We start from the raw sequence: 21,335 nt of genomic DNA, 5'->3' as shown, positions 1-21,335 counted from the left end.
TCTTGCCGTATTGGAGCTTTATTTATGACTTGCACTTTGAGGCCGGGCCCCCTTTGAGACCGGGCCCTGGTGTAAAGATACCAGCTTCACCCCCCTCTCACGGGCCCTGTATATATATATATATATATATATATATATATATATATATATATATATATATATATATATATATATATATATATATATATATATATATATATATATATATATATATATATATATATATATATATATATATATATATATATATATATATATATATATATATATTTACACACACACACACACACACACACACACACACACACACACACATATATATATATATATATATATATATATATATATATATATATATATATATATATATATATAAATAGTATTTTTTCCCATAACAACAGCTGCTCCGAAGTCAAGTAGCTTAAGTTTCGGTACAGGTTACATTACAGAGATCTATGATATATTGAAATCATCACGTTGATCATACTTTGTTATCTTTCTTGATTTATTGCTTAACATTAAATTTCATTAAGATAAAAGCTTTTTTGTATATTCTAAAGATATACATCTTCGAAAGTTGGTGTTAAGTGACCCGGATATATATTTAGGAAGCGAGAAGAAGGGGCGTTCAAGCTGTCAGTGTGAGGGAGGGCGGCTCAGCACACAGCGGCGCCACACGTCCAGGCCGCCGCGCACCCCCGGGCAAGGATGGCCAAACAAAATTGCCTCATTGTGCTCTCTGCTTCTCCACTTGGTGAGTTTCCGTAATCTGAGCAACAGCTAATTTTTAGGGGAAGGGGGAAGAAACTCGTACACTATAGATGTCATGGTAAGTTAGGCTACTATGGAAGTAAACGTAGCTATCTTGCTTGAGGTTAATTAATATTGACTTTGTGTTGTATATTAGGTACTACTCCAGTCGGTCACCTACTTCGCTTAGGTGGTCGACAATTTTTTCCTGATAGATCACGAGTGTGCTGTTCAACATTTATTACCATTTGTGTTAATATTTATTTATTTATTTAATTTTTTGTTCACTGAAGTGTAGAATGGGTCGATAGGTGTGAAGCCTCCTGTATCAGGGGGAGGGGGGGGGGTTGAGATGGAGTGAAGCCCCCCCCTGTTATGGATTAGTTTTGATTTGTTACGTAGCTGAATTTTCATGCTTGATTAATTAACCCTTAAATGACAGCCATTGTTTACTTAATCAAACCCAGCGTGGTCCGCACAGACAGCCATCATTTATTTAATCAGACTCTTGCGCGCCACTAATTTGAATGTTTAGCTCAAATTTGGAGGGTTCTATGACTTACCGAGCTGTCTGCCAGCATATCTGACCCACATGGATTTAAAATAAGATCATTAGTCCTCACTGAGCAGCCCTGGAACCCACACCCAGCACCTCTTGAGAAAACACTGGGAAACACAGTGATGCTTCAGGAGGAAAGGACAGGATAGAAAGTGAAGATTATTGTGAGTACAATCATAGACTTCACAATCTCTTGACGGGAAACGGGGCGCGGGGCCGATTCGCAGGGGGCCGATTTTCAAAAATTTAAAATTTAAATATTTTCAAAACCAAAGCAGCTAGCGACCTGAAACTAAAACAGGCACCTCCCTTAGGCATATATGAGTCTCCATGAGCAGCGGTATCAAAAAATTCAAAGTCGTTCCCTAATAAAATCCCGATTAATTGTTTTTTATATAAGTAAAACAAAACTTAAAAAGGCTATAAAATCCTCAGATTTTACGCTAGATGCACAAACATCACCAAATGCAGAGATAATCACTTATATTTTCAGAATCAATAGCAATATTTAGCATATCTTATAAGTTTTTGCCCGAAATAGCTACTTATTTTTTTTTTTATTTAGTGCAATTTTTTACGTAAGTTTTTAACATCTAATAAATTACTTAATTTTCACATTAGAAACTTAATACTTGAGGAAAGCATGCAGAAACATCTTAATTTTACTCAACAAAAGCAAAATATTCATTTTTCTATATACAATCACAACTTATTTTGGTTGAATTCGATGTCACTATTGCCGCAGCACGTCTTGCCGGCTATCTGGCCCTCGTCCCTGAACAATCACTTTAGCCTTTTGGCCTATGACTTGTGGGCCCCGGTCAGTTTCCTGGACTTGTACACGTCCCTGTTCCTCGCCGTCTCCTTCCTGCCCTCCTCGACACTGCTCCTCTTCCTGCCGGTCGGCTGCTTCAAGGCCTTGTTCTTCCTCGCTTCTGAGGTCACGTCCTTGGAGAAATTAGCACCGAAACAGTTGAAGAGGGACCTGCTGATGTGCGGCAAGATGGTGTTGGCCAGGTTGTGCCCTCCTGGCACCTGTACCCCTGCAAGGTCGGGTCTGAGGCCGCCAGGAACTCCAGGAGGTGCCTGAACCCGTCCCTGTGGCGCATGGCAAGGGAGAGGAACCTCAACCTGCGCTCCTTCTTGTCCTCCCTGCACATCAGGGAGTCCCACAGCGACATCGCGAAGGACGCCATGTGGGCCATTGGGAGAGATGGCCGCCCGGCCCGTCTCCAGCTCTCCCCTGTCGACCAGCTCGACCAGGGCGTCGAACATCACAGAGGGCGGGTCGCCCCTCTCGAGCTCCACGGTAATCTTCATCTCCTCCTGCTGGGCAAGCTCCTGCTTGCAGCACTCGGCCACAGAGGAGTTGGCCTGGACCTTCCTGGCCAGGTACCGGCGTAGTTGCCGACCGCGGCGAGGAGCAACTCGTCCGTCGGCGGGTCCGGCTGGTCGTCGGCCAGCTCCTGGCAAGCTGGGCCAAGATCACCTCGTCGTCCTCCTTCTCCTCTGCCTTGGCCCGGTCCAGGTCGGGTTCTTCCCGGAAGAACCCGACGAGCTTCAGCAAATGCAGGCGCTGGGCCAACCTGTTGCTCACCATGAAGTTCTGCACGCTGTGTCTTCTTGTATCGTCCTCTGGATCCTTGCAGTTGTGGGGAAGGGTACAGAGACGATGAATAACTGTAGGTCCTTTACTTGGAGAGTAAACAGAGGCAGGACAGCGATAATCCTTTACAGAGGGGAAGTGCCCAGCTGACTGCGTGCCTAAGGCGAGTTAGGCGACGCAGGAACTGAGCTGAGTTGCCATGTAGGCACTAACTAAACGTACATTTCTTGTTTCCTAATACGTAAAACTGTGGACTTCACTATCCTACAGTTATCATTCATTTTACGTAAAGATTTCATCCTAAAGTTACGCAAATTTGCCATTTTTTACACAACGTTTTCAAAGTGCACGCATGGTGCTATTTTATATAAGTTACCTTGAATCCTCGACCAAATCACTCTAGAGACACTCCTGCCTGCTTGTATGCACTAAAACTTGAAGATTTCGTCCTGTTTCCACTTAAATTCGGAGTAAGAACGCAGAGTGTGTTTGAGTTGTCGCAGTGAAAGTCGCCATAACAATCGGCCCCTTACGCGAAGCCAGCGCGCCAAGACTGAAGAGATTTCCCGTCAACTAGTTGTGAAGTCTATGGTACAATGATAACAGTGATGAATACATTGTGAGTAGTGACAGCAGTAGTGAGAGTGGCATAGAGTGATGATGTTACTCCACTATCTGACTGCACTCTCGCCCAGCAAGTGCTTCCATGCAAGGTAAGAAGGGTACGCGTAAGGCGTGTGTTACCGTGACTGAAACACCCTGCTCTGAGGAGGACTGAAAGTGAGTAAAGTAAATGTTAAAATTTCTTAACTGGATTTCTTACCTGCGTGACCTTTTCCTATGAGCCATGCTTAAGTAAACCATCAGGCAAAGAACCAAAAGGTCTCACCAACCAATGCGCCAGCCTATTCAAGCTCATCAAACAACAGAACATAATCCAATAAGACATAGGCTGGAAAGTGCATTGGGAATTAATTTCATATGGTCAGGGATAATAGTCGTAAAGCTTGTGGCCAAGAAAATCTTTTAGAGCAGCTTTGAAAGCACCAAGGTCTCTCAGCTCAACAACTGCAGAGGGAAGAAAATTCCAGAAGCCAACAATGTGAACTGGGAAGAAACAATGCCGACACTCAAGGGAACAACGAATGTGAGCAAGCTTGAAGACATGACCTCTTGTACCCACAACTGGAGCAAGCTGGAATAGTCTAGTCGAGTCAAAGGGGGCAACACCATGCATGATCTTCCAGCACTCAATCAAATCAGCTCACAATAACCTCCTGCAAACAGAAAAAAGCTCAAGAGCAGTAAGCCTGTCTGCATAGGACAATTTCCCTAGGCCATCTATGTTTTTGGTCCACCTTTGCTGGACTGACTCTAGTTGCTTAATGTCACCAATATAGCCAGTGTTCCACACAATTGAGCTGAATTCAAGTAGAGGACAAACATGAGTATTGTACAGTGCCATCATAAAATCATGAGAACAGCATAGTGTTGATTTCAATAAAATGGAAGCCACACAACCCACTTTGGAAACCACAGAACGAATATGGTCATGAAATTTCAGTTTAGTATCAATCATTACCCCTAAATCTCTGCTCAGAGTGGTAAATGGGATAGGAATATCACTAATGAAGTACTGGTCGTAAAGGCCAGCAGGAGGGAGATCTCTGCCAAATCTTAAAGCCACACACTTGTCTGGGTGAAGGTTAAGACCCCATGATTTTGCCATTCCATTCAGTACATCAGTAACTTGCTGGAAAGTAGCTAGTATACAGTTGATTGTAGAGGAAATATTATTACTCTGAACCTTCATGTAAATTTTTAAGTTGTCAGCAAAGATCTTATATTGACAGCCAAGTGATGAGGCCAGATGGTTAATGTAAATAAGAAAAAGAACGGGACCCAGGACTGAACCTTAAGGAACACCACTCATCACACTTTTGCAGGCACTAGAATAACCATCAACAACAACTGACATTTTCCTCCCGGTAAGAAAGTTGTGGATCCAAGACAATATGTTACTAGAAATACCCGAATGATGTAGCTTAGTGATCAAAATGGAATGGCAAACTGTATCGAAGGCTTTTGAGAAATCAAGTAAGATTAGGTCAACTGTACCTCCTGCATCAACACTTTGACTTATTTCATCATAAGTCAAGAGTAATTGATCCTTGACACTCCTTCCTGCTCTAAAGCCAAACTGGGAGTCAGACAAAATTAAATTATTTTCCAAGTAAAGATTAAGTTGTCCCACAATAATTCTTTCAAGCATCTTGCAGCATACAAATGTTAGGCTCACAGGACGGTAATTCAAAGGGTCCGATTGCAAACCTTTCTTAAATATAGGGACTATGTTAGAACTTTTCCACGCTGAGGGCACTTGTCCAGTATTTAACGATTTTGTAAAAATAAGGTATATAGGGTAAGCCAGTTGATTTTGACAAAGATTTCAGAACCAGTGGATGAATACCATCAGGACCCTTAATAGTGTCTTTATCCAAATTGTTATTAGCCAACTTAACTCTTTCCAGAGTCAGTGGAATAAAAGAAAACTGAGTATCAGACATCTGGTGGGCTGCAGGAAGGGTTGGGGGCGAGGCTGTGTATATATGGCTAAAAGTGTTTGCAAGACACTCCATCATTCCACTGGGATCGCTAACTGTGGACCCATCTCCTAACTGAAGTGCCCCAGTTAATGGGCGACTCACCTTCTTATTTTGAATATAAGAATGGAACAGTTTAGGGCAAGACTTCATTTTATTTATTTGTGAAATTTCATAAACAGTTTGAGACCTGAGTGTAAAATTCCTGTATTGACTATTTATTCTTTGGAAATTTTCAAGCGACTGGATTGCCTGAGTGGAATGACGTCCAAAAATGGATCTGGCTTCCTTGTATAATTTCCAAGCTGCTCCCCTATTACATCTTAAAACAGTTGGTGGTTTAGTTTTTCATGGTGGCTTCGTTGTGGGAAAGCATTTATGTGGTACATGTTCTAATGTAGCATTGGTTATAGTCTTAGTAAACTCAACATACATCTTCTCAACTGACAGATGTGCAAATAATATATCCCAGTCAATAATTCCCAACCTATTATTAATTGCGCCTCCGTAGTCTAGTGGTCAGCGTGCCTGGCTTCTACTCCGGGCAGCGTGCCTGGCTTCTACTCCAGGCAGCGTGCCTGGCTTCTACTCCGGGCAGCGTGCCTGGCTTCTACTCCGCGGGCCCGGGTTCGAATCCTGGCCCGGGCAGTCAGCGTGCAGCTCACCCAGCTGTTCATCCTCCCTTTCGGGCTGGTCGATAAATGGGTACCTGGGGAAACCTGGGGAAGATAAACTGTGGTAACCGGATGTCACACTGGCCCTGTGTCCCGGGGTAATGGGCTCCCTCCCACCACAGGCTCAAGGGCCAATGCTATGGAGATGAGCACCGAGGCTACGCGCTGCTGCAGCGTATGCCCCCAACTTTACTTTACTTTTCTTATCATTAATTGCCCAGAAATTACCCTTGTGCCACTCCAATCTATAGGTTTATTATATGGTCTCTCCACTAAATTCTGAAAAATATATAGCTAAAGCAAACAGGTGAGTGACCACAATTTGGATAGGGAGGCAACACTTCCACATTATCAATTCTATCTTCCTTGCTAGTTAGGACACTATCAAGAATGTTTCCAGAACTTAAAAATGCTGGTTGCTTAATCCAATGAGTCAGACCTAAGAGGGTGAAACAGTCAAGAAATCTAAAGTCAGTGGGAGAAGACCTAGAATTATCCCCATCCGATTTCAAAGTTGGAAGATTAAAATCTCCCATCAGAATTATCTCCTTACTGTTGCAAAAAGACGAAATACCCCAGTAAGATCATCATCTCTAGCTGTTGTGTTTGAAGTAGGGTGGTATACCATCATAATATGTACATTTAAGCCCCTCAAGTGAACAGCAATTACATTAGGACAAATGTAATCATGAACTGTGCATTTCAAAGAGTTAGAAACAAAAAGACACACACCGTGCTTGTTGATTGTACTATTTGACTTACTTCAGTGTAAAGAACAGTTCATATTATCGACATTAAATTATGAGAGGGAGGGAGTGTGAAACATGCTGCCACCGTGGCCAACCTGTGCTGACATGCTGTGCGTCCTTGGCGGAGGCCCTTCCCAAGCTGCCTGGAGCAGTGTTTCATGCTGGCAGCTCACACCCGCTAGTGTGACTATTGCATAATATATCGCAATTTGGGTTTCGCCGCTGTGTTCAATGAATTAAGACGCTTCATAATATTATGTGTATAAACAAAAAAAAATGAGCAGGTGTTTTGACCAATATCTATGGACCATTCGATGAAAACAATACCTGTCATTTAAGGGTTAAGCTTAATTAATTTGTCATGTGTAGTTGTGGCATGCTGCAGCAATAACTGGCCAGAACTACTAATTTGGAGTGAAATTGGTGAAAGTCTGAAGTGTTGTCGTATGTTATTTCTCTCAATGCAGTGCTGTAATTAATAGCTTCTGGAAAACTCAAGAAACTTCAAAATATTTATGTGTATAGCTTATGAGCACAGTCTAGCACATTGTATTTTTGCAGTAGGGTGGCTGAGTTAGGATAGATTAGGTTAGGTTTTGTTTTGTTACATTTGTTAAGCTTCATTATGATAAATTTGTGTGATATGCCTTGTCCTGTACCATTATTTTTACTGGTGGCAGAGAATGCTATGCTAAGCTCCATATTTCCCTTTTATTTATGGTAGCCATCCCATGTGAGGTTAATACTTATGTGTTTTACTTTAGTCTCTAAAGTACAGTGCATTAACTAATAGCTTCCAGAAAATGAAAGAGCCTTCAATATATTGATGTAAAAGGTTTACGAACACAACCTAGCATGTAACAGTTTGTCAATGGGGAGGAGGAGGGGGTTTTGTGTCACCGGTTTGACACAAAGTCATTCCAGCGATATCCCATGATTCTGCTGAGACATTTATTACTAAAGGCATCAATCCGCCTCTCCAAGTCCCCATTTTGTGTCCATGTCTCACAACCATAAGTTAGACAGGGAGCACAAGGGACTTGTCCTTCTGCACAGGTATCGACAACTCCGTATACTCGTGCTGAGTGAGTCCATAACGCCGTGGGTCAGGCCAATCCGCAATGGGGTAAGGACACAGCCCTGCCTCACTCCCACATTCATGGGAAAGAAGCTGGACAAGCCCTCCCCCCTACACACGCACACTTAACAGCACTCTCTGTCCCAGAATACAGGCTGGTCAGCAAACCATAGTCCTTGCAGGAATCCCACAAGAGTTGCAGAAGGTCCTGTTTAGGCCATCTGGCCTCTTGCAGACTCTATATGGTCTTATATTTTAGAATAATTGGTATTAATTTTAACAAAATCATGTGAAAGTTATACTCTGTACAGGTACCACAGATTTGTAGTACAGGTTGAGAATCCCTTATTAGAAATTCCTGGGATCGAAGGTGTTGCGGATTTCGGAATATTTTTATTTGAATCTAAATAAAATGAAGGAGATTATTCATGAGAGGGTAGCCTACGAATTTTGAGATGCTGACTGCTTATTTCTGGACAAAATATGATGCTGTTTATTATGGAGATAGTATTTTTCTCCGGAAATCACTAAATGACTAACTTTTAAATGCCTGTTGTACACCCGCCGCTGCCCGCTGCTGCAGCCGCAAATGGTAGCTTGCAGAGAGGTTCAACTTGCTTACTGTTTCTATATTTCACTCACCGCTCACAAAGATCACAAGTGGAGAAACTAGAACAAAACCAGGCATATTAATGTTTTCCTGCTGTGTATTCCCCCAGTGTGCATGCTTATTGAACAGCAGAATGACTTATTTCTACAAGGAGGTATTTCTCATAACACTGACTGCATCACCTCCGCCATGTTCCGTCCTGTGCTGCATATTTCCGCTGGCCCACACTGCGTGCCAAATAAATTCTAACTAACCAAACCTAACTTTACGTAACCTACCTTTTGACCCCCCTTCCATTTGCGACAGAAAAACAATACAGCAGTGTGTTGTATGGATGCAAAATATACTTCATGTATGGGGTTTCTCCTCCCTCGACCCCCTTTTATTTTGCGGAAGTCACTTTTTACTGCACTACATTCAGGGACTATAAAAGAATCCATGTTGTAAGTATTAACTTTGCCAGAGGAGGCTACCACCCTCTCGCGAATATTATCCAAAATGAAAACTGAAATAAGTCGATATTTTATTTTTAAAGTAATGCACAAGTAATGACGCTAGTCATGTTACGCTCATACATGGAGATCTCAAGTAAAAATAATGTTTTGTACTTACTGTATGAAAAAATGCATGGTGCTGTAGTGCTGAACACACAAAGATCACACACCAAAGTACAAGTGCAATCTGACACTAGTGCATGGGTGCTATTTCTATGAGTTTACATACAATTAGGTTTGACAAGGGTCGTCCTGAAATACGTGTAAAATGCGCTTTGTAACGTCCCTTCCCCCTTCTCCCTGCCTTCACCACCAGCGGGCAGTGGTTGTCAGTCATGGCAGGCTAGAGAAATTTTAGGGTTGCCACCCGTTCCTTAAAATATGGATTCATTCTGTATTGGAGAATGGGATGTTGCATTCCTTATTTCTTTTAGCTCAAGGTGGTAACTGAGACTCTGTTCCCATTGTTTTCCACTTTGAGCACTCTTGTCTTGTGGCAAACAACAGGAATCCATGCTCACATCTTTGACTTGTACAAAGAGACTCGCCAGTCCTCGTTGAAAGACCGACTTGGTCAACTAGGCTGATGTCAGCCGATAGAGTCGTTCTATCAGCATCCTCCCCTCTCCTTCATGAGCCATTACCCAGCAAGGGTCAGTGGTCCCTCCTCAGAGGGACGTATGCGCTTGACCCTGACAGCCTCCATATAGCTTGTGTCCCCACCATGAGGTGGCGGAAAAAAAAAAAAAAAAGTCATGTTAGCATCCAAAAAAGATTTTGGAGGTTTTGGGATCTCGGATAAAGGATTCTCAACCTTTAATAACTTAAATCATATTTCCATTTCATTCAATTTCACAATGTGTTGTAATATTTTTCAGGTGTGTCAGCACCTTCCTTCCTCCAGTGCTACAAGTTGACACAATCTGCATTTAACATAGAAATTGCTACTCCAGAGGTACAGTATCATTGTTCAGCCATCATGTTACAAAATATAGAATTTTACCTCTTCCCTAGAGAACATTTGAAGAGTTTTATGTTTGATTGAAGATGAGAACCAAGGCATATGAAATTTAACCTCTGATTTTATAGATATATAGAATATAGAACCCCTGATTATATAGATATTGGTCTGCAAAATAAGGGAAATTTCTTTGTTATATAAAATGAAACTTCAGTAGAGTTAATTCATGACTAAAGCATATGATTTAGGCTGAATGATATGTAGGCCTGTAGAGTGATGAATCCACTTGACTGATGGCTCAAGTAAAAAGAATGGTAGTTTACCAGATAAAAAGTCTGGTCCAAGATATAAGGCAGATGCCGATGTGATTAAAGAATGTGTCTATAAAAGAGATGTATTCTTCTAATTATTTTGATTTCCCTTAGGCATACATGTATCCATTACAGGCATCCTTCATTGTACAATTAAGTTGTATTCTAAAAACAAAATATCATCAAATGATTGTTTGTATACTGATAGTGTTATAACATGTAGGCTTAACCCCTTCGCTATGGCCAGGCCAAGCTCATGTCATATCCGGCAATGCTGTGTGCACTAATTATGAAACTCCACCACTGAATATACCTGGATTTTACTCCTAAAACTAAACATAATCATCATGTATTATATACATATCAGCATAAAGGGGATTAAATGGCACACACAGACAAACATAAATTCACTGATAATTTTGAGGTGGATACATAAACTTACAAGAAATATGCAGTACTGTGTTGATCATTTACATATTCTCTGAATTTTACTCCCTTATTTTAGTACTGATGAGTAGATAGGCTTGTGGGGAGAAGTGCAGGAAAGGGAAGAAATTTGAGTGTGGAGCAGAAAATAACCACTTCACACAATCATCCACCACCTGCAACCCAGCAACTGGAAGCTGCCCCCCACTTGGAGGGTCCGCCATGTACAACTGCTCAAAGTACTCACTCCAACGAACCTTCTGCCCATCCATGTCCAACACAAGGCAGCCATCTGCTGTTTGGATAGTGCTCTCCTGAGAGGAAGGCTCATAGCAGAGCTTCTTTAGGGCTCGGTAATCAGGTCGAAGGTCATTCGCATTTAAATGGCCCTCGACTTCTAAGTGAGACCCCTGATATACCATTCCTTGTCTCTCCTCAGAAGAGCTCTAGTCCTACGTGACAGAGCCCTGTATTGGTCCTGATTCCCAGTAAGCCTGGCAGAGTGACTCTCTTTGATATTCTCCAGAGTCTCCACCAAGACAAATCCACTTAGGTGCTCTCCAATGCACTCCTTGGAAGTTTAAGGAGTCTCACATTTGAAAGCATCCTACAGTTCTTCAGGGTCCTGAAGGGGTGTGAGCACATTGAACTGAGACTGTCACTGCATACTCCTGAGTACATGCCAGGTCTTTCAGCCTCTCGCATCTTGAGATTCTTTTTAACCTGATATGAAGCCTCCTTCCTCCTTCAAGAGGAGAGTATCAAGACACCTCTCCACAAGAAATTGACCTCTGTTTTGGTTACTCTTAACTACTCTCTTTTTTTAGGAGCAGGCCTTTTTTTGCTTTTTTTTTTTTTTTTTTTTTTTTTTTAGCTGCCTGGTTTACTATGTAGCCTGAATATCTATGCAAATATTACCCAGCACACCACACCACATATCACATTCAGCCAAGTTTTGCACATCACACTGATCCACACCACATATCACATCCAACCACCCAGCCACATCGCACCACACATCACATTCAGCCTCTCCACATCACATTACATCCACCCACACCACATCCCAGATCACATCCAGCCACTCCTTACCCCATGTCACACCCAATCACACCATACCTCACATCACATCCAGCCACACCACACCCCACCCCACATCACATCCAGCCACACCACACCCACATCACATCCAGCCACACCTCACCCCACATCACATCCAGCCACACCACACCCCACATCACATCCAGCCACACCACACCCCACATCACATCCAGCCACACCACACCCCACATCACATCCAGCCACACCACACCCCACATCACACCCAGCCACACCACACCCCACATCACATCCAGCCACACCACACCCCACATCACATCCAGCCGCACTACACCCCACATCACACCCAGCCACACCACACCCCACATCACATCTAGCCACACCACACCCCACATCACATCCAGCCACACCACACCACACATCACACCCAGCCACACCACACCACGCATCACACCAAGCCACACCACATCACGCATCACATCCAGCCACACCACATCACGCATCACACCCAGCCACCACACCCCACATCACATCACACCCCACATCACATCCAGCCACACCACACCAAACATCACACCCAGCCACACCACACATCACACCCAGCCCCACCACACCCCACATCACATCTAGCCACACCACACCCCACATCACACCCAGCCACACCACACCAAACATCACACCCAACATCACACCCAGCCACACCACACCCCACATCACAACAAGCCAAACCACACCACACAACACAGCCAGCCACACCACACCACACATCATCTAGCCATACCACACCACACCCCACATCACATCTAGCCACACCACACCCCACATCACATCTAGCCACACCACACCCCACATCACATCCAGCCACACCACACCCCACATCACATCTAGCCACACCACACCCCACATCACATCCAGCCACACCACACCCCACATCACATCCAGCCACACCACATATCACACCCAGCGACACCACACCATACATCACATCTAGCCACACCACACCCCACATCACATCCAGCCACACCACACCCCACATCACATCTAGCCACACCACACCCCACATCACATCCAGCCACACCACACCAAACATCACACCCAGCCACACCACACATCACACCCAGCCACACCACACCACACATCACACCCAGCCACACCACACCACACATCACATGCAGCCACACCACACCACACATCACATGCAGCCACACCACACCATGCATCACATGCAGCCACACCACACCACACATCACATGCAGCCACACCACACCACATCCAGCCACACCACACCCCACATCACATCCAGCCACACCACACCCCACATCACATCCAGCCACACCACATCCCACATCACACCCAGCCATACCACACCACACCACACCTAGCCACACCACACCACACCACACATCACACCCAGCCACACCACACCACACCACACCACACTACATATCACACCCAGCCACACCACACAGCACACCCAGCCTTGCCTCACACCACACCACACCACATTACATATCACACCCAGCCACACCACACATCACACCCAGCCACACCACACCACGCATCACACCCAGCCACACTACGCCACGCATCACACCCAACCACACCACACCACGCATCACATCCAGCCACACCACACCACACATCACACCCAGCCACACCTCACACCACACCACACCACATGTGAAAAATTAAATGGGGTTTCACAGAAAAAATTATGAATCATTCGGATGCATAATGATGACACGCTTCAAAGTTAGATAAACACTCCCTAGCCCCAATTAACTACCACCAAATAATGGCACTACTCACTTGGTGTAGATCAGGGGTTCCCAAGCTTTTCCTAGCACGACCCCATTCATCACTTTCAACTGTTCAGTGCGACCCCAAGTGTGTGTGTGTGTCTATATATATATATATATATATATATATATATATATATATATATATATATATATATATATATATATATATATATATATATATATATATATATATATATATATATATATGGGCTCCTCCGATCATAAACTTATTTCTGTATCCTGTCCTATCGCTCCTGTACATCCTCTGGACCCACCGAGGAGGCGATGCTTCTGGCATTTTGCTTCAGCTCGGTGGGACGACCTGAGGATGTACTTTTCCGATTTCCCGTGGAATGATTACTGCTTCCAGGAGAGAGACCCCTCTGTGTGTGCTCTGCACATCACAGAGGTGATTGTCTCTGGAATGGAGGCATACATTTTATGTACTTTCTCTACTCCTCATGCTAAAAAGCCTTGGTTTAATCATGCTTGTTCTCGTGCTATTAAAGATAGAGAGGCAGCTCACAAAAGGTTCCAGAGTCTTCGAACTCCCACTAACTTTGATCTATACATTTCAGCCCGGAATCGTCCCAGATCTATTCTCCGACTTACCAAAACTTCTTTTATAAATAGAAAATATCAACACCTTGCTTCTTCTAATTCTTCCCGTGACTTCTGGCATCTAGCCAAAAATATCTCCTCCAATTTCACTTCTTCCTCTTTCCCTCCTCTCCTTAACCCTGACGGCAGCACTGCCGTCTCATCTGTCTCTAAGGCTGAACTCTTCGCTCAAACTTTCTGTAAGAACTTCACCTTGGATGATTCTGGGCATATTCCTCCTACTCATCCCCCCTCTGACTCCTTTATGCCTGTTATTAAGATTCTTCCTAATGATGTTTTCTATGCCCTCTCTGACCTCAACTCTCAGAAGGCTTATGGACCTGATGGAGTGCCTCCTATTGTCCTTAAAAACTGTGCTTCTGTGCTGACACCCTGCCTGGTCAAACTCTTTCGTCTCTGCCTATCAACATATATCTTTCCTTCCTGCTGGAAGTATGCCTTTGTACAGCCTGTGCCTGAGAAGGGTGACTGCTCCAATCCCTCAAACTACTGCCCAATAGCTTTACTTTCATGTGTATCTAAAGCTTTTGAATCAATCCTTAACCGGAAGATTCAAAAGCACCTTTCCACTTCTAATCTTCTGTCTGATTGCCAGTATGGATTCCGCAAGGGGCATTCTACTGGCGATCTTCTTGCTCTCTTAACTGACTCTTGGTCATCCTCCTTTAGCAGTTTCGGTGAAACTTTCTCTGTTGCGCTGGACACATCGAAAGCCTTCGATAGAGTCTGGCACTAGTTTTTGCTTTCTAAACTGCCCTCTTTCGGATTCTATCCCTCTCTCTGTTCCTTTATCTCCAGTTTCCTTTCCGGCCGTTCTATCTGCGGTGGTAGACGGTCACTGCTCTTCCCCTAAACCTATTAACAGTGGTGTTCCACAGGGCTCTGTCCTATCACCCACTCTCTTCCTGTTTTTCATCAATGATCTTCTTTCCATAACAAACTGTCCTGTCCACTCATACGCCGACGACTCCACTCTGCATTATTCAACTTCTTTCAATAGAAGACCCTCTCAACAAGAAGTACACAACTCCAGACTGGAGGCTGCAGAACGCTTAACCTCAGACCTTGCTATCATTTCCGATTGGGGCCGAAGGAACCTTGTGTCCTTCAATGCCTCAAAAACTCAATTTCTCCACCTATCAACTCGACACAATCTTCCAAACACCTATCCCCTATTCTTCGACAACACTCAGCTGTCACCTTCTTCAACACTAAACATCCTCGGTCTATCCTTAACTCAAAATCTCAACTGGAAACTTCATATCTCCTTTCTCGCTAAATCAGCTTCCTCGAGGTTGGGCGTTCTGTATCATCTCCGCCAGTTCTTCTCCCCTACGCAGTTGCTATCCATATACAGGGGCCTTGTCCGCCCTCGTATCGAGCATGCATCTCACGTGTGGGGGGGCTCCACCCACACAGCTCTTCTGGACAGAGTGGAGGCTAAGGCTCTTCGTCTCATCAGCTCTCCTCCTCCTACTGATAGTCTTCTACCTCTTAAATTCCTTGTGATGTTGCCTCTCTATCTTCTATCGATATTTCCACGCTGACTGCTCTTCTGAACTTGCTAACTGCATGCCTCCCCCTCCAGCGCCCCGCTGCACTCGACTTTCTCCTCCTGCTCATCCCTATACGGTCCAAACCCCTTATGCAAGAGTTAACCAGCATCTTCACTCTTTCATCCCTCACGCTGGTAAACTCTGGAACAATCTTCCTTCATCTGTATTTCCTCCTGCCTACGACTTGAACTCTTTCAAGAGGAGGATATCAGGACACCTCTCCTCCCGAATCTGACCTTGCTTTTGGCCACCTCGTCTGATTCTTTTATGGGAGCAGCGATAGCAGGCTTTTTTTTATTATTGTTTTTTTTGTGCCCTTGAGCTGCCTCCTTTGTTGTAAAAAAAAAATATATATATATATATATATATATATATATATATATATATATATATATATATATATATATATATATATATATATATATATATATATATATATATATATATATATATATATATATATATATATATATATATATATATATATATATATATATATATATATATATATATATATATATATATATATATATAACGGCGGACTATAACCCTATGGGAAAATATGCATTTGGGAAGTCACTTCTGACACGTCATATAAAACATGTTTTTTCGTTCTTTTATTGACTGAAATGAGACAAGACCTTGTTATACAACTATATTTATTCAAAACTCACCCTGGGGTCATAATTTAGTATCACAGAATACCCAAAAGTAGCCCAATTTGCGATAAGTAGACCAATCTGGCAACTCTGCAGTGTGGCGCGTGAATTTTTTTTTAGGATAATGTTGCTATGAGAAATTCTCGACCAATAGCAGTCGTCCCTGAGTGAGCGGCTGGCCAATAGGAAACCATGACGTCACAGTCTACCCGTGACGTCACTCAGGAGCACCCTAACGGCCATTGCCGCCTCCTCCTCTCTCCTTCCCCTCCTCTCTGCCTCCCTCCTCCTCTGCCTTCCTCCCTCCTCTCTCCCTTCCCCCTCCCTCTCTGCCTCCCTCCTCCTCTACCTCCCTCCCTCCCTCTCTGCCTTCCTCCTCCCTCCTCTTCCCCTCCTCTCTGCCTCCCTCCCTCCTCCTTTCTGCCTTCCTCCCTCCTCTCCCTTCCCCCTCCTCTCTGCCTCCCTCCCTCCCTCCTTTCTGCCTTCCTCCTCCCTCTCCTTCCTCCCTCCTCTCTGCCTCCCTCCCTCCCTCCTCTGCCTCCCTCCCTCCCTCCCTCTCTGCCTTCCTCCTCCTCTCTCCCTTCCCCTCCTCTCTGCCTCCCTCCCTCCTCTCTGCCTTCCTCCCTCTGCCTCCCTCCTCTGCCTTCCTATTTAGCGTCAATGCATCCGTATACATGAAGAAACCGCGATATATATATATATATATATATATATATATATATATATATATATATATATATATATATATATATATATATATATATATATATATATATATATATATATATATATATATATATATATATATATATATATATATATATATATATATATATATATATATATATATATATATATATATATATATATATATATATATATATATATATGCCAAGTGTTTATGTTTACTTCTACATTTACAGCACTATTGTTAATTTTTGGGCATATAGTGGTATTTATGTAAAGGAGAAATTAACACATAAAACATATTTAGATTTTACTTACAAAAGAAAGGTAATCAAAATGAAATTCTCAAATTTGGCAATTACAAACTGGTGATACTATTTTAACACTACATAACATGCTACTCCGCCATTTCAAGTGCAATAGAACCACACTGCTTTGCATCAATTTTGAATGGAAACTGCACAAAATCAAAAGACTCGGTTAGCAACTTTGGGAATCTAGCATTCATATTCCCTCTCAGGTTCCCGTTTCTCTTCTGCGAGATCCAGTGCTTCATTAAAATCAATATCCTTTGTAGCTGTAAATTCCAAGTAGTGATGGAAATGAGAGTAACTAAAAGGTAATCAAAATGAAATTCTCAAATTTGGCAATTACAAACTGGTGATACTATTTTAACACTACATAACATGCTACTCCGTTATAACAGCTGTATTGCAAGTATCATACTGCATCTCCTGGCTGTCTGATATTATGATTAGCCTAATATTTGGACTATTTGATCAACTTTCTGTATCTGGGTGTGTATGATGTTAGGCAACACACCATGCCCTAACACACCATGCAATTTTCCAAGTTGATGGCAGTCATACGGCTACGATAGTCATTTTTAATGAACACCATTGATGAGTGCTGCCTCACAAACATAAGTGGTTCCAAGTTTCTCAATGAAAGTACTACACAGCACTGAATTTGACATAGTCTCATAATCCCTGCATGGATATTTCATACCCCCAGGCCTTGGGGGTACCTCAGTGACCCCACCTACCCCATGGCCTCTTTATGACCCCACATAATGAGCATTCCAACCCCACTTGGAGTCCCGATCCCTGGTTTGGGAACCCCTGGTCTAGATGTAGAGCTGACGTGGAGCGTTACAAAGATCAATTCCCAATATAACATCCGCCACATACGTATATAGGAATTACGGGGATATGTTAATTGCCCGAAACCACACAGGAAATGAATACAATGTACTTAGCTCTGATGGTGGTTAAGGAGTGGGTGAAGCGTAGTGGAAATGGGTGTTGTCTGGTTGAATTGCCTGCCTCTTGAAGGCCATGGACAATGTATATTTAGGCTACATTGAGCATTGTGTTTATTTACACATGTACAATAAAAATAATAACCATGAAGGTTGTGGAAAGGGGAGACTAATTTAACTCAGGGAGCAGGTGGTGATGGGTTGGTGTCTTATATCCGAGTGCAGCTTTGTGCCTCAAGTATATGTGACGTCAGTTTCAGTGAAGCTTTGAAGCTTCAACACTTTACGTCACTTATCTGCACAAAAAACAATACACCAGCTTCGAATTGCTGATAATAAAAGTTTCTCCCATTCTTTGTTTTAACATCGTAAATTAGAATTACAGTAAACCCTCGATATAATGGACTAATTGGGGGAAACCTTAGTCCATTAATGCCGAAAGTCCATTATAAGCGGCGGTAATTTAAAGATACGTACAATAATACCGACGAACCTAATAAACGTAGGTATAGTTTTTTTTTATTGTATGTTGTCAAAACATTGTCTGCAGAACTGCACAGAACACTTGGCAATGGACTGCAATGCACTGAGGCTGCCAGGTTGGCAGTGGGGCCCTGCGGGGGTGCCGTATTGTTATGGGTATGGATAAAATTTTACAAGTGTTTATCTCGCACTGGCAGGCGAACCTTCTTTTTTTTTTGTAGTTTTCAGTGTGTTATAAAATAGTCTGCTAACTGTTTCTGTCACAAATCAATAAATGATTGACTTTTCAATGCCTGTTGTACACCCGTCGCTGCAGTCATGAAATAACTTGCAGAGAGAGGTTCCACTTGCTTACTGTTTCTCTATTTCACTCACCATTCACAAAGATCACAAGTGGACAAACTAAAACAAAACCAGACAAATTAATGCTTTCACTGCCATGTATTCCACCAGTGCGCATGCGACTTTTTTCTGCGAGGAGGTATTTCACGCAACACCGCTGCCCTGTCCCGTCTTGCGTTGTGTATTTCCACCATATTTCTGCCACCCCACACTGAGTCCAGAATAAATTCAAACTAACCAAACCTAACCTACCTAATGGGCGACCCCTTAACCCTTTCCTTGCGCACGGTGCAGACGCGACTTTCCCCTCAGGTGCAGTCGGGCAGCCCAATGGGGGGTCTCTTTTAACCTCTGTATCTCAAAAACTATTCATCACAGCTAAAAACCAAGAACACCACTGGAAAGAGGAGGTCCAGATCTATAGGAGTCAGTTATGTATGCCTCTCTTGCGAACGTACATGCACGTTCAGGGAGTGTTGACTGTTAACATTTACGTCGGTGCGTGCAGGATGATCAGCCATATTGAGGTAACTGCGAACATCTCTCCTTCAGACTCTGGCAAGGGAGTATTGCCAACTGCAATATTTACAACTATTTGGTCAAAGAATCAGTCAGGTGATAGGTGAAGCTATGCAGAAATGCCGCTTTATTGGGCAAGAACATCCACCAGTTACTCGTCCGTAGGTTTGCCACGCTGGGCTGATATGATTTTCCACCAAATTTAGTGAAGAACCCACTCAATTGGCAATCCTGTGTTGTGAGAATTAGTGTTGGAACACTCTCATACGTGAGAGATTTGAGTGCGGGTGGAGCTCGCAGCGAGCGTTTAGCAACACCAGCAAATATGTCTAACGCTCGCTGCGAGCATTAAGCTGTGTCAGTACCGACACTCACAAACACTTGGCTATTTTTCATTACATTTACATCCTGGATTGATGCACAAGACTTTCTTGTGGTGAAAATACATTCTTCATTTGAATGGGAACCACAAGGAGGAAAATATTTTATCAGGTAGGCTGAAAAAGACTACAGTAACCAAAGGATGGGACAGCAGATAATGGGAGGAGGGCGAGGTGGCCAACAATGCTATTGTAGCTACTGGGTGCATTTCGTTCAAAAACCATATCGGTCGGTCCCCATGAATTTATGACCCTATGACCTTGTCTGTTATACCCGAAATCCTTTACAAGCGGGTCCGTTATATCAAAGGTTTACTGTACAGTAAAACCTCACCATTTGCGCACTCACCCTTTGTGCCCTCGCCATTTACGCGGCCTTAATTTGCGGCCATCGTCCCACCCTATGTGCAGGTGGTCTTGCCATTTGCACACCTCATGTTTGTTTGGGCCGCCATATTTGCTGATGACTTAATCACAGCACGGAGGCACTCCACCTCTCCAAACCGGGAGCTCGCAGGTGTTCCGAGTTGGCAACTCGTGCTGCGGCGTCACGCGTTTGAGAGCTCCCGGAACGTTCCAAGCGGCCCGATACACTCTCTCAAACGCAGGCCTGGGTGCATTTGAGAGAGCAACTAGGGACGTCTCGGGCGCCCAGACCTCCTGGAACCCTCTATCATACGCTTTTGTGCGCCTCTCAGTTAAGCCTCGTCGTTGCTATGGTTACGGCGTCTCACTGGCAGCAATATGGCGTCCGCTGATCCTTCTGATGACGTTTACTAGCTTTTCTGGCAGCAAAATGGTGTCCGCTGATCTTCCTGATGACGTTTAAACATGCATCACTAGCTGTTCTGGCCAACGAGTTCATTACAACAGAGAATGAAAAGGAAGCTGCAGTGGTTATGGTGGCATAGAGAGGTGAAATGCAATGGGGACACTTATATGTGTTTGTTTGGGCCGCCATATTTGCTGATGACGTCATCACAGCACGGAGGCGCTCCACTTCTCCAAACTGGGAGCCCGCGGACGTTCCAAGTTGGCAACTCGTGCTGCGGCATCACGCGTTAGAGAGTGCCCGGAACGTTCCGGGCGGCCCAATTCCCTCTCTAAAACACAGCCCTGATAACGTGTTTCTGCCAGCAGTCTTT

The 21,335-nt window shown here is 43.6% G+C and overlaps 1 protein-coding gene across 11 annotated transcripts in view; it reads left to right on the top strand.

Moving 5' to 3' along the window:
* The first annotated feature begins 607 nt into the window (after window positions 1-607).
* The window catches only part of LOC126985140 (glutamine amidotransferase-like class 1 domain-containing protein 1), a 113,121-nt gene continuing 92,393 nt past the window's right edge, over window positions 608-21,335 (top strand). For all 11 annotated transcript variants that reach the window (XR_007738335.1, XR_007738334.1, XR_007738336.1 and 8 more), the window contains exons 1-2: window positions 608-754; window positions 10,002-10,078. Coding sequence is in view for 5 of the 11 variants with exons in the window: in XM_050839697.1 (XP_050695654.1) it covers window positions 709-754; window positions 10,002-10,078 (123 nt within the window). In the remaining 6 variants the exon portion in view is untranslated. The remainder of the gene's footprint in view (window positions 755-10,001; window positions 10,079-21,335) is intronic.

Source organism: Eriocheir sinensis, chromosome 58, assembly GCF_024679095.1.
Source record: "Eriocheir sinensis breed Jianghai 21 chromosome 58, ASM2467909v1, whole genome shotgun sequence".
Lineage (NCBI taxonomy): Eukaryota > Metazoa > Arthropoda > Malacostraca > Decapoda > Varunidae > Eriocheir > Eriocheir sinensis.
Note: the sequence above shows the minus strand (reverse complement) of the source record. Positions and strands in the feature narration are given on the sequence as shown.